Source organism: Nyctereutes procyonoides, unplaced genomic scaffold, assembly GCF_905146905.1.
Source record: "Nyctereutes procyonoides isolate TBG_1078 unplaced genomic scaffold, NYPRO_anot_genome, whole genome shotgun sequence".
NCBI classification, from domain to species: domain Eukaryota; kingdom Metazoa; phylum Chordata; class Mammalia; order Carnivora; family Canidae; genus Nyctereutes; species Nyctereutes procyonoides.
Window position 1 is genome coordinate 62,021,558 of NW_026575049.1, and position 24,052 is coordinate 62,045,609.

Genomic DNA, 24,052 nt, shown 5'->3' on the forward strand with positions numbered 1-24,052 from the left:
TATATTATTTTGGTAAAAAGAATCATGGGTATATTACTACTGCATCTTTCTCTCCACTTAGGAAAAGATCTTAAACATCTTGCTATGTTAGTACTTATAAATAATCTATTTTACTTTTTAACAGAGTACTGTATTGTTTGGATAGACCATAATTTATTTATCTAGCCATCTGTTAATGAACATTTAAGTTATTTTCATTTTGTTAAAAAAAAACCTCCATTGAACATATATACACTGAGTTCTTGTGTGACTATTTCCTTAGGATATATTTATCTTTTTTTTTATTTTGAGTTTTTTTTTTTAATTTATTTAAGTACTTTCTATACCCAGCATGGGGCTCGAACTCACAACACTGAGATCAAGTCACATGCTCTTCTGAGCCAGTCAGATGTCCCTAGGATAAATTTAAAAGTGGAAAATTTCTGGGTCAAGAATATGCTCATTTTCATTGCTGAAGTAAAAACTCAATCTTAATAGAGTCCATCTAAGTCTAGATGCAGTATAAAACAGGGATAATGTAGTATAAAAAAGTAGATCATATAGGTTACTGTTTATTAAGTAATTTTTGTATGTCAAGGAGTAAATGTTAAGTGCTTTATGTATGCTATTTAAACCTCAAAAATTTTTTTTAAATTTAACTTGGTGGGGAGTGGGTAGTTCAGTCATCTAGACATCTGCCTTCGGCTCAGGTCCTGGGATCGAGCGCTGTGTTGGGCTCCCTGCTCAGCGAGGAGCCTGCTTCTCCCTCTACCCCTGTTCTTGCTCTCTCTCACTATTGTTCTCTCTTTCAAATAAATAAATAAAATATATATTTTTTAATTTTTTTAAATTTATTTATTTATGATAGTCACACACACACACACAGAGAGAGAGAGAGAGAGAGGCAGAGACACAGGCAGAGGGGGAAGCAGGCTCCATGCACTGGGAGCCTGACGTGGGATTCGATCCCGGGTCTCCAGGATCGCGCCCTGGGCCAAAGGCAGGCGCTAAACCGCTGCACCACCCAGGGATCCCAAATAAAATATATTTTTAAAAAAGTCTTAAGTAATCATTCTTGCCCCTCAATGTGGAGGTTGAACTCACAATCCTGAGATGAAGAGTTGCATGCTCTTCTGACTGAGCCAGTCAGGTGCCCCTTATCTCATTTAATTTTTATAATAACCTATGAGGTAGGGACTATTATTATGTCCATTTTGAAAATAAATTAAGGCATGGAAAAGTAAGTAATTTTCTCAAGGTCATAGAGCTGTTAAGTGGGGGTGCTGGGATTTAAACACAGGTAGCCTGGCTACCAGGCTCATGATTTTATCTCTCCTGAGCTGCCTAGGTGGATTTAGATTTGGGGAAGGGAGCAATCCTGGCAGTTGAGCCTTCACAGTATTTGTGGTTTGATGGTGGTTTAGTTTTTTGTAACATCCTTTTCTTCCCCACAGCCCTTTTTGCTCTCACTAATATAAAGATTTATCTCACAATTTGAGTTGTAGGAATCCACCCACCCCCACTCCTGTTAGAGTAATCTTCTTAGAATAGCACTTTTAGCATATCATTCAGATTAAGAAGTTGGAATGACTCCTTTAAAAGTTTAAAAACTAAATGGTCCTAAATTAAAAGTCTTTCACATGTAACTCCAACGTATTTTTCCTTCCTTCTCTTCCACTGGTCCTCTTCACCCTTCACTCTTGTTCACCCTACCCTCACTGTCTCAGTCCATTGTCTTCCATTTTCCATAGGAATGTAAGCTTACATCATTTGTAGCTTGTAGCCTGGACTGCTGTTGTTAGCACCTAAACTTGGGGTCCTGCCTCTATTCTTTATCATCTTTTAAGCACTTTATATGCTGCATGTAAAAATAGCCTGCTAAAACTAGTAGGAATTATTTCAGAATGCTGCTTATCATCCTTCAGTGGCTCTAAATAATTTTCAGCAGTGGTTCTCAATTTGAATATACATAAGAAATCCTTCTTACTTAAAAAAGGTAGATTCCAGGTCACATTCCAACTAGTTTGCTGGGTCTGGCAAGGGATCTGGGGCTGTGTTGGTTTTTTGTTTTTTTAAAGATTGATTTTTTAAAGATTTTGTTTTTTTATTCGTAGAGACAGAGACAGAGAGAGAGAGAGACAGAGACAGAGACACAGGTAGAGGGAGAAGCAGGCTCCATACAGGAAGCCTGACGTGGGACTCAATCCCAGGTCTCCAGGATCACACCCCAGGCTGTAGGCGGCGCTAAACTGCTGTGCCACCGGGGCTGCCCTAAAGATTTATTTATTTGAGGGAGAGAGAGCACATGCATGCATGCATTCATGAGCCAGAAGGGGAATGGCAGAGGGAAAGGGAGAAGCAGGCTCCCCACTGAGCAGGGAGCTCAACACTGGACTCCCATCTCAGCACCCCGGGGCCATGACCTAATACCAACAGAATCTTAGTCGACTGAGCCACCTAGGCGCCCCTGGGATTGTGATTTAAGAAAGCTCTAGCTCTGTGTTTCTTGACTTATTTGACTGTGACTCACAGAAGAAACAGATCTTATTCCTCTACTCAATACATACATAAGCATACAAACATACGTATAAACACTAATCTTACTACATGCAATAATATATTATATTCCATACCTTGCACTCCATTTCTTCCTTCCTTTCTGTCTTCTTTTTTTTTTTTTTTAAGAACTTGCTTATTGAACCCATGAAATTAGTTTTATGGCTGACCAGTAAGTCCCAGACTCTTACTACACGAAATATGTTCTCTATGCTGTTCCATTCCTTTCCATTCCATTTGTTTCTTTCTCTTTTTAAGGAAAATGTTTATCCACATGCACCCGTGTTTATAGCAGCATTATTTACAATAGCCAAGATATGGAGGCAGCCCAAGTGTCCATCAGCTGATGAATGGATAAGGAAGATGTGATATATATATATATATATATATATATATATATATATAAACAAAATACTATTCAGCCATAAAATGAATGAAATCTTGTCATTTGCAATGACATGGATGTAGGCAGAGAGTATTAGTAAGTGAAATAAGTCAGTCAGAGAAACACAACATGATTTTACTCAGATGTGGAATGTAGAAAACAAATGAGCAAAGGGAAAGACAAACTAAGAAACAGACTCTTAACTCTAGAGAACCAAGATGGTTACCAGAAGGGATGTGGGTAGTGGAATAGGTGAAATAGGTGATAGGGAATAAGGTGTGCACTGTGATGAGCACTGGGGGTGGTGTATAAAAGTGTTGAATCACTATATTGTACACCTGGAACTAATATAGCACTGTATGGCAACTAACTAGAATAAAAATTTTTTAAAAATGGCTTATCCAACCACCAAATTAATTTTATGACCAGTGTGGGTCCCAAACTACAACCTGAAAATCTCTGCCACAGAGGATTCTGATGCAGCTTTGAGTAACTCTCATCTACTTGCTAGATTCAACTTCTCAATCATGGTACTCAAAGCCCTTCATGATCCAGTCCTTGTTTTCCATCCCAGCTTCACCTCTAGCTTGTATCCTCTGCCTCAACTTCCTGTCCCTCCTTCCCCTAATACTGAGTGCACACATACGTGCTTTACTTTTGCCATCTGAACTGTTTTTGCCGTGTTAGAAGAGCCACATTCTTTTCTTTCTTGCTACTTTGCCTTTATATATGCAACTCTCTGTCATGGAGTAGTATGGTCTACCTGGTGAATTTTTCCTGCTCAGCCTTCAAGTTTGAGGGTCACATCTTTGAAGCTTTCTGTGACCTTTCCAGATAGAGTAAAGTATCCTGTTTTCCCAAAACGTTGTACATTTTTTTTAAGATTTTATTTATTTATTCATGATAGAGAGAGAGAGGCAGAGACACAGGCAGATGGAGAAGCAGGCTCCCCGCAGGGAGCCTGATGGGGGACCTGATCCTCGAACTCTGGAATCACACTCAGAGCCAAAGGCAGAGGCTCACCTGCTGAGCCACCCAGGTGTCCGTGTTGTACATATTTCTAATATGATTTGCTATAGTTTGTTTGCATGTTACTCCTGCATTGAGTCCTGAGGCTCTGAAGAACTGGCTTCGTTGTATCTCTAACACATAGCCTGCCTAGTGTCTAGCACATGGTAGAGGCTTAATTAAAATGTAGGAAGGATAAATGAACAAAGGAATAAGTGAACATGCTTTGTTTATACTTGTCTATCAAAAATGTTCAAGTTGTTTTCCTTACCTGAAGTACCCTGAAAGCCTTTTCAGCTCTCCTGAGCCCAAGGTGATATCCTCTTAATTATCCATTCACTCAGCAATTAGTCATGAAAAGCTTTATGACATCTGTTGGATCATTTAATTCTTAGTGGTTGTCTCCTGAGATGAATTTCATGCTCATTGTGGACAGGATCTATGATGGAACTGGGTTATATTTAACTTTGGTACCTAAACAGTATATTTATATTACTGTTAAAATAAATATCTTCACAACCAAGTACCTTAAGGTAAAACCTGCATACCTTCTATGTCGTAGGTTACACATCTTAGCTACTTATACATTCATTCCTTCAACAGGTTTTTACCTCATTCAATCTTTATAGTCCTATGTTGTTCTAGGTGCTTGGGATAGGTTAGTGAACAAAACAGAAACATCTGCCTTCAAGAAACTTATATTTCTGTGAAGAAAGACCAACAATTAACAAATTTATTAGATAAGTGTATTATGTAATTTATTAGACAATGAAAAGTGCAGAGGAGGAAAAATCCACAGTGTAAAGAGTCAGGAATTTGTAGTTAGTTGTTAGGGAGAACAGGTTATAAATGTAGATAGATGGTTAGAGTAGGCCTCATTCTGTATTCTGATGTAGTTTTCATAGTAGAAATAATGATGATTATATACTTTTATTTTCCTCGAATATTGAAATGAAACTTAAAAAGTATATTTCTAATACTAAGCAAAGCAAAATCTAACCCCCCTGAAAAAACTCAAAACACTAAAAACTAATTTAAATAACCTGAATTCAGAGGTAGAATTATTCATTCTTTGGTTGTTTATTTTTGAGATCTACAAGTTAAAATTCTACCACTTAGAAATTTGTCAGAGCTGCATTGATCTTTTTTCATAGCTGTATCCCTTCACATTGGAAAATTCTGTACTGTAAGAGGCCAGCTGACTTTGTTTTTGTGATATATATTTATAGTATATAGAAAGAGAGTTTCTAAGTTCTCCTGGGTCTAAAAAAAAAAAAAAAAAGAGAATTGGAAAGGTTTAGCAGAATAGGATCTACAAATTCTGGTCCATAGACTGATGCTATTTCATTGTGAGTCTTTTCTAGAGATCAGGTGTATCATGTAAAATACAAAGACTATTAAAAACTATTTTTACGGGGATCCCTGGGTGGCTCAGCGGTTTAGCGCCTGCCTCTGGCCCAGGGCGTGATCTTGGAATCCCAGGATCAAGTCCCACATTAGGCTCCCTGCATGGAGCCTGCTTCTCCCTCTGCCTGTGTCTCTGCCTCTCTCTGTGTCTCTCTTAAATAAATAAATAAAATCTTTAAAAAAAAAAAAACTATTTTTACTTTGTGTAGGATTATTTGTGTAGTATGTCAACCAGTATGTTATTATAAGGCCATTTCTTATCTTTCTTGCTATTAGTACTTTAAAACAGGAACTACCTCTTGCAAATAGGGATATATAGCAATCAAGTAGTATTAAACTTGAGGCTTCATGTAAAAATATTGTTCAAATTGTCTTAAGATGTGGTGAAATCTAAAGGAGTAAGAAATTTAAAGAAGGGCTTCAGTATCAAGTTTTAATAGTGTCTACTTACCTGGAATAAAAGAATAACAGACTTTATTAGAGGACTCTTACTACAAAAGCTGAAAAAATTCTCAGTTATTTATCATTTTCTAACTATGTATTTAATAACATTTCAGGAATTCTAATATTCACTGGTTAAGATCTATCGGATTTTGACAAAGAATTTGTACTTCAGTTTTATTAGGTATTTTATTATTTTTCAATATACAGAGGACATTGAGTTGTTACATAAACTATTTTACAGTTGAGTTTGGGGAATTATTTTATATTGGTGATCTGAAAATGAACACTGTTTTATTTTTTTAAGCTTTTTAAAGAATACATTTTAAAAAGATAAGTGATCTTGGAGTGCCTGGGTGACTCTCCAGTGGGTTAAGCATCGGACTCTTGATTTTGGCTCAGGTCATGATTTCAGGATTGCGAGATCAAGCTCTGTGTTGTGCTTCTCGCTCGGTGTGAAGCCTGCTTAAGATTCTCTCTTTCCCTCACCCTAGGCCCCTGCTCTTTAAAAAATAAAAATAAAATCTGGTTTAATACAAGAAAATAAGGGACACCTGGGTGGCTCAGCGGTCGAGCATCTGCCTTTGGCTGAGGGTGTGATCCCAGGATCCTGGGATCGAGTCCCACATCAGGCTCCCTGCATAGAGCCTGCTCCTTCCTCAGCCTCTGCCTCTGCCTCTTTCTCTCCATGTCTCTCATGAATAAATAGATAGAATCTTTAAAAAATATATACAAGAAAATAAGAATCTTTCCTCACAACTTAAATCTTAAAAAGCAAGAAGAAGGGTGCCTGGCTGGCTCAGTTGGTGGAGCATGTGATTCTTCAACTTGGGGTCGTGAGTTTGAGCCCCACATTGGGTGTAGAGATTACTACAATATATATTTTTTTAATAGTAAGAAGGAAAAAAGGCTCTTAAGTACTTCATTATCCTTTCTTCACTTCACTCACTTTAGTTGTTCAAGCCGTATTCAGTTATCCTAGGCAGACCTTGAGGCACTTCTCTTACGCCTTCTATACTCTTGAACATAATCCCATTATAACACATTTTATATTATATAATTTTAGTTTACCTATTTCTCATTGTGTCTCTGCCCCTCTCCCTGTGTGTCTCATGAATAAATAAATAAAATCTTTCAAAAAATAAATTAATTAGTCCTTATATTGTATATTTTTGTCCTGTTGTTTACTTGTGTTTCAGTAATATTTAACTGTATTAGAATTTTGGAAATGTCACACCTCTCGACCTAATAGGTGTTATAATTGATGTTAAAAATTTGAATCCCTGCTACCAAGAGAGATACATCATGGTAATATATTTTTGATAAAAATGAAATTTTTGTACATACTGCTCTTAGAACTAAGGAACAATATTTATTTCTAAAGATAAAGAACAATCATTACCTTGTTTCCTTTTTATCAAGTATAAAGAAATTTTAAACTAGTTTAAGAGGAATTTAAGAGAATTTGATTATTCTCATACTTTAGATTTTGCTTTTTTTTTTTTTAAGACTTTACTTATTTATTCAGGAGAGACAGAGAGAGAGAGAGAGAGAGAGAGAGAGAGAGAGAGAGAGAGAAGCAGAGACATAGGCAGAGGAAGAAGCAGGCTCCATGCAGGGAGCCCGATGCGGGACTCGATCCTGAGACTCCAGGATCAGGCCTTCGGCCGAAGGCAGGTGCTCAACCACTGAGCCACCACCCTGGCGTCACAGATTTTGCATATTTTAAAACCTGAATAGCATTTTTCACATTGCAGAATAAAATACTACATTTTGTATTATAGAATGATATGTATATATTTAAAAAGCCTACAGCAGGGGATCCCTGGGTGGCTCAGCGGTTTAGTGCCTGCCTTTGGGCCAGGGCGCGGTCCTGGAGTCCCGGGATCAGGTCCCGCGTCGGGCTACTGGTGTGGAGCCTGCTTCTCCCTCTGTCTCTCTCTCTCTCTCTCTCTCTCTCTCTCTCTCGAATAAATAAATAAATCTTAAAAAAATAAAATAAAAAGCCTACAGCAGGCATTATCCTAAATGAAGGAAACATCAGAAGCATTCACTTTGAAATTAGGAATGAGGAAAGAGGAAGTTACTACTTTTGTTCAATGCAGATTATAGCCAGTGCAGTGCGACCTGATTGAAAATGCAGAAGTAAAACTGTAATTATTGGAAGCTATTATTTATGGTGAAGACTCAAAAGGACATACAAATAGATTATTAAAATAATAACTTTAAAAGGGTGAATGGATGTAAAATTAATATACAAATGTCAGTTGCATTTCTGTATATCAACAAATAATTAAAGGAAATATTGTCAGAAAATATGAAGTACATGGCAAAAATTTAAGAAATGATCAAGATTTCTTTAGGGAAAATTATAAGACTTTATTATGAGATGATAGAGAACACCTACACTGAGGAGCTATATGTCATGCTCACTAATATCAATATTATAAAGATGGCATGTTTTCCCCTAATTGATACACAGACTCAATGCAAATCCAAACTCTTGAGATATTTTTTTTATTAAATATGATAAAATTATTTTGAGCAGGAGAAGGAGGATACTTTATTAGAAGAGAAACAGAAGTGAGAAACTGACCTTATCAATATTAAGGTTTATTATGAAGAATTATTAAGGCAGTGTAGTGTTGGAATGACAATAGACAGATTGGCCAGTGGAGTAGAATTGTGAGCCCAGAAAGAGACTTAAGAAAATATGAGACTTAAGTCGGATTTTTCTACCTCTGTTATATACAAAAATCAACTGAAGATGGATTACAGATTTTAGTGTAAATCAACATTTGTTAAGACTCTTGGCAAAAAGTATTAGTAAACAGATTTGTCCTTGGCATATAGAAAGACACAAAACAACATTTTATAAACCGTTGATAAATTTGATGATACTCTTAATTTGATTTTATTGTATTTTTCAGTTGTAGAATTTGGTTCCTTTCCTAATAGTTTCAAGTTCTCTGCTAAACTCAGTCTTGTCTTTTAACTCCTTGAATGTATTAAGTGTACTTTAATCATGTGTCTGCAGACTTCATTATTTGGATCCTTCGTGGTCTATTACTCTTTTTGGTGGAAGTGGGTCAAAGGGAGAGGGAGGGAGAGAATTTTAAGCAGGCTTTATGCCCAGCACAGAACATGACGCAGAACTCAATCTCACAACCCTGAGATCATGACCTGGGCTGAAAATCAAGAATCAGATGCTTAACGACTGACCCACCCAGGCACCCCTGGTCTATTTCTGTAGGCTGTTGTTTTTCTTTTCTTTAAAAAAGAGAAAGAAAAATCCCTCTATTTTGTCTCCTCATTTGCCTGGTTATTTAAAATAGAATACCAGTCATCATATTTGAAAAATTACACAGATTTTAGGCCAGGATATTGTTATCTACCTTAAAGATTTTCTTGTGGTAGGTAGTAAGTTAGCAGTCTCAGATTGCCTCCAATCAGTGAGTGATTTAGATTATTTGAAACCAAACTTCATCTCTGTGAAGTCTGGTATCTTTCCAATTCATTCTTAACTCCTAAGGTATAGCTCCTTCAGGGCCCCAACCAAAGTATTGGGCATTTATCAGATCTTCCATCCTGGGTAGAACCTGAACTCTTGTTTTTTCACTATAGGCTATTGAGAGTTTATCTCAGCTTCTCATTTTCCTAGCTACCTCTTACAAAATTGGCAGACTCTATCTGGGGAAAAAAAAAAAAAGGCTTCTTATTCTGAACTTACCTTTCTGGGTTTCTGTGACACTGTGATTTATAATAAATATATAATTGTCTTCACCATCATTCCTGGCAAAGAGCTCCTAAAATCCTTGCTAAGTGATAACAGCAAAAAAATTCAAAGGAGTGTCGTTTGTTATTTGTAATAACCCCTTTGCAGTCACACCTGTTATGTCATATTGTGTTATTACATGAATACCTGCATCACAGGTGTATATTTTGACCTTCTAGTTGTACGGATAAGTTCTTTGGAATCTATATGCATTTTTATTAACCACAAATGAATTCTAAAATCATACTTCCTCCTAACATGATGCAACACACTAACCTTCTTCCCAAATTGGCGGAGTCCTATATTTGTCTTTGGTTGATGATCATTCCTCTTCAGGATGAGTCACACTTTGTCTTTGACATTCTGTAACCTTCCAAGAGAACTTCCAAGCTCATTCTGGTTGCTGGCCAAATTTAGTTCTTTATATAGTGGCAGAAATGCAGACCCCGTTCCCCTCTGGCTATCAGCTGGGGCTTAGGCTTTGAGCATCTGCCTTCCACTCAGGCTTCTCCCTCTCTCTCTGCCCCTTCCTCCACTTGTGTTCTCTCTCTCTGTGAAATAAATAAAATTTAAAAAAAAATCAGTTCCTCATCTGTAAAATATGGATGATAGTAATTCTCATACAGATTTATACTCTTCCTATTCTCTGTTGTGTATAACCTGCAACCCTTTTTGTAAAAATTAGGTTGGTTATTAATATCATTTTGGCGTTCTGCTCTAAATTTCAGATGACTTAGGATAGTTACTTCCTGACCATGCACATAGCTTAATGAATCCTGTGAGTGACTACATGATGATCATGATAAAAGGCATTCTTGGGATTTTTTTATACTCTTCTATTTTGTTAGTACAGATTGGATGCTACTTAGGGTTATTGGAAATGTTGGGCAGGGAGGAGGACCTAGCAGGATTTTAGTTCTATGTGACTATTTTACATTCTTTAAAAAAAAAAAAATGTGCTATTTAGTCCCTGAACAACAGCTGCTGGATATCGAAGATTGCGACCTCAACGTGGTGAGATTATGTTTTCAAGTTTTCCTCCCTGATGAACATGGTAATTTGACAACGGCTCTACCTCCTGTTGTCTCTAACCCGATTTATGACAACCGTAAGTACTTTATTGTATTGTATTTGTATTATATTGTATTTATATGTTTTTTAGTTTAATTTTTTAAAGTATTTTGGCAATTAGAGAAAGTTTGTTCATTATAAGAACAATTCAAGCATTACTGAAATAACAAGAAGACTAGATCTTCTCTGATCTCCTCTAAAGATAATCTGTATCCTCAGGTACATATTTCACCAGTTTCTCCATATATTTTAAAACACATTATCACTATCATTCATACAATATACTTTTAGCAACTTAAATCATCACAGATCCTTTGTAAAAAAAATTTTTCTCTTAGCAATGTATCTTGAGCCTTTTCCCTTTGAGGTACCTTGTTCCCTTCAGTAGCTGCATATTTCCTTATATGGCTGTATCATCATCTTATTAAACCGAACAAGGTATTTGGTTTGTTTCCTCCTTGATTTTTTCTCTAATAAATTGTATTTCAGTAAATATCCTGTATATGCATATTTTGTGCATATGTGTCTCTAGCATAATTTTACAGTAGTATGAATGTTGGCAAATCCTGGATCAAAGGATAGGGATATTTATAGTTTTAAAAGATTATGAAATTGCCCTGAAAGTTTTTGTGCACACGTGTACATATTTGCTCTTATATATGCATCCATTCCTGATATATGACGGCCTATTTTGCATCTAGAAGCACATGGGCCTATAATGGTAGATCAGGGTATCCTCCTCACGGAGAATTTTGAATTGCCAGGGAGAGTTACTGAAATTATATTCCTAATAAAAGGGAGCATGAAATCACCTTGTTAAGGGTTATAGTCATGATTTAAGAGATTAATCTGGTGACAGTGTGTGAATGGATTGAAAGGATCAGAATTTAGGAACAAGGAGATTTAACTAGTGGACCTATTATTGCTGAGAAATGAAGTCACAAGGCTATAGACCAGGATGGGCTTGTCAGAAAGGAAAAGGACAGGTGTGGATGATTAATGTACTTAGTGTCCTTAATTTCTTTATACACTAAAGCTTTTATCTGTCCTATAAATTGTTTCCCTAGAATTCTCACCATCAAAAAAGAATAAAAATGGGACCCCTGGGTGGCTCAGCAGTTTAGCGCCTGCCTTCGGCCAAGGGCGTGATCCTGGAGTCCCAGGATCAAGTCCCACATCGGGCTCCCTGCATAGAGCCTGTTTCTCCCTCTGCCTATGTCTCTGCCTCTCTCTCTCTCTCTCTCTCTCTGTGTGTGTGTGTGTCTCTCATGAATAAATAGAATCTTTTTTTTAAAAAAAAAGAATAAAAAATATTACTAAGACAGAAACCCATTAAAAAATCCTTTTTATTTAGGTGCTCCTAATACTGCAGAATTAAGGATTTGTCGTGTAAACAAGAACTGTGGAAGTGTCAGAGGTGGTGATGAAATATTTCTACTATGTGATAAAGTTCAGAAAGGTATTTATTTATTTGTTTCATTGAATTTAGAATATGCAGATCTTCTTTGGCTTACAGTGGGGTTATACCATGATAAATTCACTGTAAGTTGAAAATAATCTTAAATTGAAAATGCAGTTAATACACGTAACCTACCAAACGTCGTAGTTCAGCTTAGTGTACCTCAAACATGCCCAGAAAACACATTAAGTCTATAGTTGGGCAAAATGACCTAACACAAAGCCTACTTATAATAAAGTATTGACTATCTCATGTAATTTATTGAAAACTGTACTGAAAGTGAAAATCAGAACAGTTGTGAGTATATCAGTGGTTTATCCTCCTGATCATGTAGCTGACGTGGCTTGCTGCCACTGCCCAGCATCTTCCGAGTGTCATGCTGCCTATCACTAACCCAGGAAAAGATCAAAATCTGAAGTACGGTTTCTACTGACTGCATATCACTTTCACACCATCATAAAGTCAAAAAATTGTCAAGTTGAACCATCATCAGCTGGGGCCATCTGTATTTTAGATTAATAGATGGATTTTGTTTTCCATTGCTGTTCCTTTGCTTTTATATTCATTAGATGACATAGAAGTTCGGTTCGTGTTGAATGATTGGGAAGCAAAAGGTATATTTTCGCAAGCTGATGTACACCGTCAAGTAGCCATTGTTTTTAAGACTCCACCATATTGCAGAGCTATAACAGAACCAGTGACAGTAAAAATGCAGTTGCGGAGACCTTCTGACCAGGAAGTTAGTGAATCAATGGATTTTAGATACCTGCCAGATGAAAAAGGTATAAGTTCTTGGTGGTAATGTTTTATGTATTTCTTAAAGTTCTCCTCATGCCATTTTCTTGTAAGATACGTTTGCATACTGTTAGGTTTATTTATAGTTTACGTTTTATTTCCGGAAAATTTTTCGGTGATTTTTTTTTTAACCTATTGATATTTATGCTCTTTGTATCCCTGTCTTTGGAAAGGAATCTAGAATAATTTCAGAGTATCTGAACTGTTTACCAAAACTTATTTTATATTTGAGGTTCTATTTTTGTCCTATTGTGCCCTTTTTATAGATGGAAAGCTTGCCATTCAGAATGGTCTCCATTTTGGTTTCGTCCTTACCTGCCCTTATTGCGTTAGTTGACATTGTTGACTTATAGGTGTCCTGAGAAAACAAGATGAGTATTAGACCCTTTACTACCTACTTGGGACACATTCTGCAACACTTAATAAATCCATAGCATATACATTTGTTTAAAGCACTTTATGGGAATAAAACACCTGTTTTTTAAAGGAGAAGCCACATAAACCTATGATGATCTACATGTTTTCCTGGTTTCTTTTTAACCAGATACTTACGGCAATAAAGCAAAGAAACAAAAAACAACTCTACTTTTCCAGAAACTGTGGCAAGATTGTGGTAAGAATATTTGATTTGTATTTAAATAGATTTTGGGTTTTTTGCTTTATTCAATTTTCCAAATTTTAGCTGATGTTTTTTTAAATTGCATTTAATAATGGAAAAACTTTATCACAGCAGTTAATTTTCCTGAAAGACCTAGACCTGGTACCCTAGTATCAACTGGAGAAGGAAGATTCATCAAAAAAGGTATTTTATCCCCCATAGAGAGTATTCCTTAACGGTCAAAAGACCAGTGCTTTGCACAGTATATTGGATTCTATTCTTAGGAAAGGAAAACTGCTTCTTTGCTATTTTCTAGGCTCACAAATTTTTTGTGCTTTGAATATTAAATGAATTGATCTCAGCTTCTTAAGGTCCTATTGGAAACTATGATTATGTTTTGGGGATTTATTGTTTGAGAAGTTACATTTGTTCATATGGTGGTAATTTTACCTAATTACCATGTGTCATGGAATAACATGGTTTGGATCTAGCCAGTCGCCCATCTTTAAAAATAAAGTTTTGCTGGAACACAACAACCATGCTCATTTGATTACATATTTTGTCTGTGGTTGCTTTTTTCACATTATAATGGCAGAATTGTGTAGTTCCAGTAGAGGCTGTATGGCCCATGGAGCATAAAATATTTGGCCCTGTACAGGGAAAAAAAAAAGTTGCAGACCTCTGGTTTAGATCATTGAACCAGGGTTATTTAACTGGAAGTCTTTTCTTCCCCTTCCATTCTTAAATCTGTGCTTTTTTCCTGGTTTAGTATGTATAGCAGTCCTATACTATACATACAGAATCCTTAATTTTTTTTCTGTCTGGGAATTTTGTAGTACCTTAGAATTATATCTTTTTTTTTTCTTTTTAGAGAGGTGGGAGAGGGAAAGAGGGAAAGGCAGAGGGAGAGAGAAAGATCTTAAACAGGCTCCGTGCCCAGTGGAGAACTCGACAGTAGGCTCCATCTCAACTCTGAGATCATGACCTGAGCTGAAAACAAGAGTCAGATGCTTATCTTAACAAGTTATGTGTATTTTTCAATCATCCCTAATGAACCTTTCCTCCGTCTGTCTCTCCATTTTCTCCTAAGAGTAGTGAATATGAAATGATTTTGGCTATTTAGATTTCCATTAACTGAAATTCTGATTTTTTTTTTTTTTTAAGTAATCTCTGTGCCCAATGCGGGCTCAAACTCACAACCTTGAGATCAAGAGTTGCGTGCTCCACCAACTGAGCCAGCCAGGCACCCCTGAAATTCTGATTTATTTTTCACTTTCCAAAAATACCTTTATAAGGCCTCAGAAGCTAAATTTTCATGCTTAACTGGAATGAAGCTATCTATTTCAAAATAACTTACCAAAATTATTTTATAGGTATTTATAAAACAGTGTTACAGAATTCAGCTTCGGACTCATGTAATAATTTTAGTGCTATTTAATATTTTTCTCTAAAATGTTACATCAGTTTGCTTGAAAATTTTCTTAGTGTGGTTATGCAATTTTAATTTAGAGATAGTGTTTTTTATACTTTCGTTTCACTTTGTAAAAATACATTTTCCTCCCCACAGAATCAAACTTTTCTCATGGTGCAGTTTTGACAGAAATGCCCAGGACTTCAGGCATTTCAAGTCAAGCAGATTCCTACTATTCCTCGTCTGTGTCCATGTCAAATGCACTGTCACATCATTCTTCACCCATACCTTCAATGGTGTCTCAGGCTTCTTCAAGCTGGTCATCAGGGGCCCACCCCACCTCGCGCGCAGTCAATACGAATCCACTGAGTGGTTTTTCAACAGGGACACTCTCCTCTAATCCACAAGGTATCTCACCATATCTGGAAATACCTCTTGAGAGTGATTTGAATGCCTCTAATGCTTGTATTTATAACAATGCGAATGACATAGGCAGAATGGAAGCGCCATCCATGTCATCAGCTGATTTATATGGTATTTCTGATGGCAACATGCTGCCGAATTGCCCTATGACTATGATAACACCTAGTAATGACAGCATGAGGGAGACTGATAATCCGAGACTTGTGAGCATGAATCTCGAAAACCCCTCATGTAATTCAGTGTTAGACCCAAGAGACTTGAGACAGCTCCATCAGATGTCCTCTCCCAGTATGCCAGCAGGTGCCAGTTCCAGTACTACCACTTTTGTTCCTCAGCCAGAGGCATTTGAGGGATCTGACTTCAACTGTACAGATAACAGTATGATAAATGAGTCAGGACCATCAAACGGTACTAATCCCAACAGTCACAGTTTTGTTCATAGTCAGTATTCTGGTATTGGCACTATGCAGAATGAGCAATTGAGCGACTCATTTGCATTTGAATTTTTTCAAGGTAACTTGTAAAACTTAAATGGTAGTTTGGGTGTATTGAATACCAAGCTGGAAAGTATCATGAAAGGAAAATCCTGAAATAGAAATTTAAAAGGACTTTACTGTTTCTTCTTTTTGAAACATGTGACCCGATACTGTGTGTGGTGGGACTTCTGCTTTACAGTCCTACCCCATCTTCTCAGTACAGAATGAAGAGAATATCAAGACACCTCAGTTCTTCCAAATACACATTTTTTATACTTCTTTTGTATTGTATTAATGTATTCTTAGTTAAATGAATTAACTGATATTTGCTTTTAAGCAAATTTAAGGTAAAACCTATAATGGCTATGCCATTAGAAAAATGATTTTCTTATTATTTTTGAGACCCATAGGCCAAGGTGACCCCTAAGGGGTTTTCTGAGGTTTCTTGGAGTTTCTTAAATTTGCATGTAAGTCAACAATCTTTAAAATTAAAAATCTAACTCGGGTTGAGGCCTGGGTGCCTAGTGGGTTAAGTGACTGCCTTGGGCTCAGGTCATGATCCTGGGACCCTGGGATGGAGTTCCAAGTAGGGCTATCTGCTCTGCAGAGAGCCTGCTTCTCCCTCCCTCTCTCCCAAATGTGCACTGTTTCTCAAATAAGTAAAATCTTTTAAACAAAAAATCTAACTTTGAACAGAAGAGAGTTGAAGTGAGCTCAACTCACTCAACTCAAGGTAGGGAAAGTTCTCTACATTTGAGAACAATTAAATCCTTACCTTTAAAATTGCTTGTGATTTTTAGCTTTACACGCATGTCTTTAAGGTGAAGAGGTTTCCTTAGACCTCTCATCTTTCTTGTGTTCCCTCACTCACTGTGATCACATCTAATTTCATGCTCTCTGTTCCTAAATTTTATCCTTACCTTAGACCTATCCTCTGACCTCCAGGCTTGGAGCTTACCCATGTATGTAAAATTGCTTATTTGACATCTCTACTTAGGAACCTAATTAGTGAGCTCTGACTCAACACATCCAAAACTGAGTTCATCATCTTCCCTCCCAATTTGCTTCCCCTTCAGGTTGCCCCAACTTAGTAAATAGCAGTGCTATGCTTATATAGTTGCTCAGGTTCAAAACCATGGAGTCATCCTTGATCTTTTCTTTTCTCTCCCAAATCCAATCTATCAGCAAATCTGGTAGGCCATGCCTTCAAAATATATCCAAAGCTCCCCACCTCTTTTGACCTCTACTACTAACTTCCTGTTCTAAGCCAGTGTCCTATCACCTCTTGCCTGGATTGAAGCTCTAGCCTCCAGAGATGCTGTCACTTCTTGTGCCCTACCGTCTCTTCTCCCCAAAGTAGCCAGAATGATTATTTGTAAAACAAGTCAAATTGTATCATTAGCCTGCTCAACAAAATCCTGAAAATTGGCAGGCTCTTACTCCTCCTATTTCATCTCTTACCATTTTCTTCTCCTCATTCAGCTCCAGGCACTCTGCCCTCATAGTCTCTCTTCAGAAACACCAAGTACACTCATGCCTCACACTGTCTTTGTACTTGTCCTCTCTGCCTTGATTATTCTTCTCTCAGATAGATACGTGCAGAGCTCACTTCCTAGGATCTTTCAGATTCACTCAACTTTTACCGATCAAGGCCTTCCTTGAGCCTATACACAGCACTCCATGTCCCCTTCTATATATTGGTCCATAGCACTTACCAGGATCTGACTTTTACTTAGCATTTATTTGTTTTGGGTTTTTTTCCCCCTATACTGTAATATAAGCTCCACAGGGATAAAAAAGTTTTTGTGTTTTGTTTGTTGAATCTCCAGTTTGTAGAATGGGGTCTGCCTCATATTAAGCACTCAGTAAATATTTATTGAATGTTCAAAGTACTACTAATAGAACTTTGTTTTTAGAAAGAAGAAAGAAAGAAAGAAAGAAAGAAAGAAAGAAAGAAAGAAAGAAAGAAAGAACAGCTTTAATTATTAGATGTCCATTATTTTTATAATTCTGTTTAACGTGACATTGGGTGTATGTCAGAATCATGCATCTTCAGGTCAGGGGTTAATAATGGTAATCCAAACTGTTAGAAAGACAAGTAATCCCAGGGGCAAAATGATGGCAGTAATCTTAGTTGTGATGGAATTGTCATGATGTTAAGTAACAAACTTATTAAAGACTTAGTCTCTTTTACAACTAGAACCTACCATGAATGTTGAGCATGTTCTGAGCTAGAAACAACATGTCATCTCACTTACACAGTGTCCAACCAAACAAACTAGTAAGTTTACTGGAACAATTAAAATGGGAGATATATTATATGACTGTCATGTAAATAAAAGTTCTGAGTTGAATGAAGGAGGAAGGGAAGGAAATGGGAAGGAGAATAAGATAAGACTTGGGGATAGGATAGTTTAGGAAGCAGGAGAAAAAGATTAAAGACACCTAAGTACCATTAATATTTCTTAGAAATTATGACTTCAAAATGAAACCTTTACTATATAATTTTAAAAGCCATAAGCATAAGAAGAACTTACCAGGGAGGAAGTAAAACTTAGGAAGTCTCATTTCTTTTCTGTTCAAAATATGAACCCAGGATAGCTCCAGATAGCAGTTGATAGGTGGTGAGCTTTTTTAAAAAATACAGAATTCTAGTTTTGTATTCATTATCACTGACCAGCTTAACACAGACTATTAAACACTTGTCTTGCAAGGTTGTAGATTTGTGCAAACCCCCCCCCCCCATGTAAGCTGAGTGAAGGTACTACTACATCTGTGTTGAGAGTATTTCCAATGGATTTTTCTTTTTTTCAGGTGCTATTTACTGATCATAGAATTTATTTTATAATATAAAAATAACCTGGCAATGTTTCTCTTCTATCTCTAAATGTATTTATGTTTTCACACTTAGTTTCCAAGTAAAAAGTGCCCTTCTGCCCTTCTAAACTCTACTTGCATCCTGGACCCTGTTCTCTTTCTGTCTTGTTTCTATATCTTCACATCACTATTTAGTGGTGGTTTTCTTTGCGTAACTGTGGTATCTTCTCTAGCCTTAAAGGAAACAAAAATCTTAACTACTACCTTCATCCACCTTCCTTCACATCTAGACTTGGGAAATGCTTTCAGCTTCGATTTCCTCAGGTCCCAGTCATTCTTTGGCTTATTAATCTTTGACCTCCTACTGTTTTTTCTTTTTCTTTTTTCTTTCTTTTTTTTTTGAGAGTGAGAGAGGGAGCATGCGTGTACTCAGGAGGAGAAGGGCAGAGAGAGGGGGAGAGAATGTTAAGCAGGCTGCATGCCCAGCGCAGAGCCCAACCCAGGGTTCATCTCACGAATCCAAAATAATGACCTGAGCCGAAATCAAGAGTCAGACAGTTAACTGGCCGAGCCACCCAGGCACGCCCTCGTACTGCTTTCTTATGATATTCTGAGAAAAGTGACCAGAGACGCTCTCCTTGTCAAATCTGGTGTCCTTTTATCAGTCCTCATTCTGCGTGACCCATCCATAACCTTCTTTCCTATTGGCTACTCCCTTCTTGGATACTCCTCCGAGGTTTCTGTGGTAGGTAAGATTCCTCTCTGAGGTTGACTTTTTTCCAGAATCTCAACCCCAGCCCTCATTTGGTGCTATTTTTCCCCTGGGTGACCTCATCAGTGCCCACAGTTTCAGCTTTCTCTCACGCTACCCAAATGCCTTTATAAACTGCCTCGCCCACCCCTTTTGCATTTTCTACTTTCAGTAATGGCATTACCATTTACCCTGCCACCCAAGATATTTAATAGGAACCTCAAAATCCTGTTTTATTCCTTTTCTCCCTCATAGTCATACTTAGTTATCAAGTCTTTTAAATTCTGCCTCATAAAATGTCTTGCGTTTGTCCCTCCTTTATTCCTAATGCTTCCTTACTATATAGGCCTTCATTCCTTTTCCAAACAGAATCTTCTCTTCTGGTTAAAAATACCACATTCTCCTCGAACCACATTATGTATTTAACAAGCTTGGTAATCTTGGCATCGCTGCTTTTCCTGCCAGTTTAAGTACCTTTCCTTTTAAAAAAAATCATATCTTTGTCCACATTTTTATAATCACTCCTATGTCCGTGAGTAGCTACCATTTAGCACCAGTGATGCCATGGACTGTGCTAAGTGATGAAGTCCAAAAGATGAATAAGACAAACCTTAAATGACTATAATTCAATAAGAGGAGTTCTGCATTGAGGACGCGTTCAAAGTGTACCTCAGCTAGGGAAGCAGAACTGCACTTCACAGAGGAGAAGCCCAGTCTTAAAGAAGACGTGTTATAGTTGCGGAGGAACAGAGGCAGAGTGGATACCATGGTGAAGTCATGAAGGCCTGGTAACCTGAGAGATTTTTCAAAGAATGCCAGCTATGTAATGTGTTTGTTGTTTTTTTTCAGTTGAGACCATATATTTAATAGCGGTGAACATCTGTCAGGCCCATAGCATGTGCCAGGCTTTGGGTCAAGGCTTTATAAAAGCATCGTTTCTTCTAAACCTCACACAGCCCTTTTGAATAGGTACAGTTTATCCTCTCCTCATGGATGAGGAACCAAAGGCAAACAGAGGAACTCGCTGAGGTCCTCCAGCCATGCAAGAGTCCAGTGTAACCTCAGTCAGCATCCTGGACCCCCTACTTGTAGTGACTGTGCTGTCCTGCCCTCTCTTCTGCTTCACATCCCCTTTGGCCTTTGCTCTGAAGTGTTTTAATCCATTCATATTGCATAGAATACATCAGTGTGCATTTTACTTTTTTGTTGGGTGTTCAAGTTTCTCCCATTTGTTTCACTGTTAAAATGCTGCTTTCATGAACATCTCTGTATTTAGAGCATTTCCTGCATTCTGGAATGTTCCTTTAAAGGAGAGTTCTACTAAATTTTCCTCCGTTTTCAAACCAGTCTTAACTCTTCTATCATTTCAAGCCACAAAGTTGTAAGTAGCTAAATGTGGATATTTAGCTGCCTCCTGTAATATTAACTGTATTAGGTAGAAATTTTACAGTTATTAGGATTGTTTCACATCTCTGACCTTGCTCCTTTTCTCTGCTGTATGTGGCAGGTTTAATCTTCTCCCAGTGTGCATTTCCTCATCACCTGATCCTTGCACAGACACTCCCGTATTAATGTAATCAGACACACAGCACATTTTTGAATGTCCGATGTGCAAAGGACCATATTAGGCACTGAGAATGACACAGAGGTGAATGAAACAAAACCCTTGCTCTCACTGATGTTGGTATTTTTCTTTTAAGGGATAATATATACAGTAAAGTACAGAAAGTGAACCAGTTTTAAGTGTACAGCTTGATGAATTTTTACATATGCAAACAGTCATTTCCAGTACCCCAGAAGTTTCCTTCATGCCCTTACCAATCTACCTACACGTCAAAAACCACTATTCTGATGTCTGTCATTAGAACCTACTATCATAATGATCTTTTAAATAGGTAACTGGATTTCTCTAACAGCTAGATTGTCAGTTTTTAACCTAATGTTTCAGAAAAAAAAATTAGACTGTCCATGTTAAGAGAGACTTGGAATTGTGATCCGGCTGCCCAGTAGCACCAAATAATTTGTTAAATCATACATTAATATGTAGGAGGATTAAAGAAATTGTCATGTGATGTTAAATAGCATGGAGAAATGGAAAGAAGATTTTTTTTTTTTTTTTGTCAAAACATCTGGGTTTGCTCTGCCACATACTCATTACATAGTATCTAAGAAATCATGCCTTCTGTGGGCCTCTCTTCTGATACATAATGCAGATAATACCCTGCTTACCTACCTCACAAGATATGTTGTATTAAATAAGGCATAAGAAACTGTAAATAGTATAGTGCTAGTCAAATATTAATAAACATCTATGTGTATTCTGTGGCCCTGATTAATCTCTTAACCCAAACACTCCTAATACATGGCAGAGAGAAATCACTGTGGATTAGATTCTTTAGTAAGAACCCTGGGATAGGTTTCTCTTCAGAGTAGCTATCTGTTTTGCCCAGATCTGGAGGCCTATCTTTTGGCCTTTACTCCTTTCAGAACCAGTTTCCATTATATAGCAAAAATAAGGTCATTTAATGACTTCTAGCTCTGAAGTTCCTAGGCCCCTTAATTTCTTTGCCAAAGTTGATTATGAATTGGGAGTTATAGGACTGTCTTCCTAAAAGGGAACCTCATCATAGCTAATGAAGTTGCCACTGAAAGATTTCTGATCTGTTTTGTTTTCAGGGATTGACTATGAAAGGGGCAAAATTAGGATGCTTTTTGTATCACATAAAATAAAAAAACATCATGCTATTTAACATTATAAGCCCAGGATTGGGCAACTAATCAGAGATATATGTATATGGTTTGTTTATATCCAATTTTATGCCTTTGGCTAAGACTCAAATTAATATTTTAACCAATATATCTTAAAGTTTAAAGCACAAACTTAAAATTGATAGATAAGACTGAATCTCACAAATAATTGTCATTTTTTCCATGCATACAAAAGTATAGATCAGAAAATCCTCATCATGTCCCTACTACCATCACTATTAAACAAAATACAGATAAAACTTTTAAACAATTATTTTTTTCTTTTTTTTAAACAATTATTTCTTCTAAATATTTTCCAAATGTCTATGGCTTTAGGAAAAAATACCACCTGCTAATAATTATCTATTTAAAGAGGGTAAAATTTATCATTTGTCACTTATCACTTGTTCCCACAACTTCAGTTTACTATTGGACTTTCAAAAATTTAAATAATTTTAAAATTTTAAACAAACACCTATGTGTGAATAGTAATATACAATAATTAGTAAATAATGTTGGTGCTTCAATAAATTGAGTTTTCAGTGATATCAGCCTAGTAAATATAAGTTTTTGATAAAAGTAAACATCTTGCCTATTTTTCTTCTTTGTTATCTAATCAAAACAGTATAGCTTTGTCTAAAATATAGTAAGAAATAGGTAAGATGGAGATTTTGTGGCTCTATGTACGAAAGCCTCTCAAGAGACTTCGTTGGGGTCATGGTTCAGGCCAGATGAACTCTTTAGAGATGACTTATGTTCTTAAAGAATGTACTGAAAAATAACTGTTACCTGAATTCAGAACCTTACAGAATGGCACTATCCTATTTTTTACTGTGCTATGTATTTTTATATGCTTCCTAATGACTATAATAAATTTAGAGGCATTGAAAAAAGTTTTTTTTAAAGTTCTCAGTTATTTAATGCCAAATGAGTTTAAAAGATGCAATCATTTGTAAAGTGTTAAAATCCTGTTTGTTGTACATAATATTTTATTACCTTTGTAATATCTTTGTATACAGTGATTTTTTGTGATAATATAATAAATGGAAAAAAACCTAAAATTCTTAAAATTTTGTTGTGATTTGACTTTTAAAGTATCAGTGAGATTTTGTTATTTATAGCATCCCCCTTGGGAAAGACAGTTTGGTTTCTTAGAAACATTAGGTATTTTTATGGAAAGCTATAGCTGAATGAATATACCTGCATATGTAACTGTCTTTTGAAGTGATAACTTTTGTAGAGTACTAAAATGCATTTTTAAAAGATTTTCATTTCCTGCCTTCCGGACTTATTTCCTGCCTCTCTCTCCCTTCCTGTATAATTCAGGACAAAAGTCATTCACTTATTCTGAGCAAGGTACAGGTAGGTACTGCCACAGGGGCATAAGGGGGTGGCCCAGGGTGGGACTACAGGGTGAAGCCTGAGGAGGACATTTGAGGGTAGTAGGGAGGGGACTCTCAGGATCTGAACTAAGGATGCAGCAGTAGGAGACGGGTTATTTATGAGGGGGACTGATCGATCAGGTAAATATATTAAGGCTAATGGGAGCCAGACGTCTGTCAGAGTAGAGTATTACAAGTAAGAAAAGGGAGAAAACTAGAATAAGGTTGGGATTGGAAGTACTGGTATGCAACTCCCGATCTTCAATATATGTAGAATTGTAGAATAAGAAACATATTGTGTGTGTGTGTGTGTGTGCCTGCATGTATGCATTTGCATTTGTTAGTAACAAATTATAACCTATTGAATAAAATAGGAAGCCAGGAATCCACAAAAAGGGCAAGTTCTACCTTTCAGTGGAATGCTAACCAATGCATGTAAAAGGAATGGTGGAATTGGAAAATCAGTTTTTGACAAGTCTTCAGTAAATGCTAAAACCACTGGATGAAAGGCTGATGATCTCCTTATAAGATACTTATCAATTAAGGGGAAAAAGAGTAACTATAAATGTA

General features: G+C 36.8%; 1 protein-coding gene across 2 annotated transcripts in view; it reads left to right on the forward strand.

Annotated features, from left to right (window-relative positions):
* The window catches only part of REL (REL proto-oncogene, NF-kB subunit), a 38,480-nt gene extending 16,437 nt beyond the window's left edge, over positions 1-22,043 (forward strand). The window contains exons 5-10 of one of the 2 annotated variants that reach the window (XM_055329279.1): positions 10,519-10,659; positions 11,977-12,081; positions 12,651-12,863; positions 13,421-13,489; positions 13,607-13,678; positions 15,042-22,043. In XM_055329279.1, the coding sequence (XP_055185254.1) occupies positions 10,519-10,659; positions 11,977-12,081; positions 12,651-12,863; positions 13,421-13,489; positions 13,607-13,678; positions 15,042-15,832 (1,391 nt within the window). In that variant the 3' untranslated portion in view covers positions 15,833-22,043. The remainder of the gene's footprint in view (positions 1-10,518; positions 10,660-11,976; positions 12,082-12,650; positions 12,864-13,420; positions 13,490-13,606; positions 13,679-15,041) is intronic. The other variant, XM_055329280.1, reaches the window with a different exon arrangement.
* Positions 22,044-24,052: the final 2,009 nt, after the last annotated feature.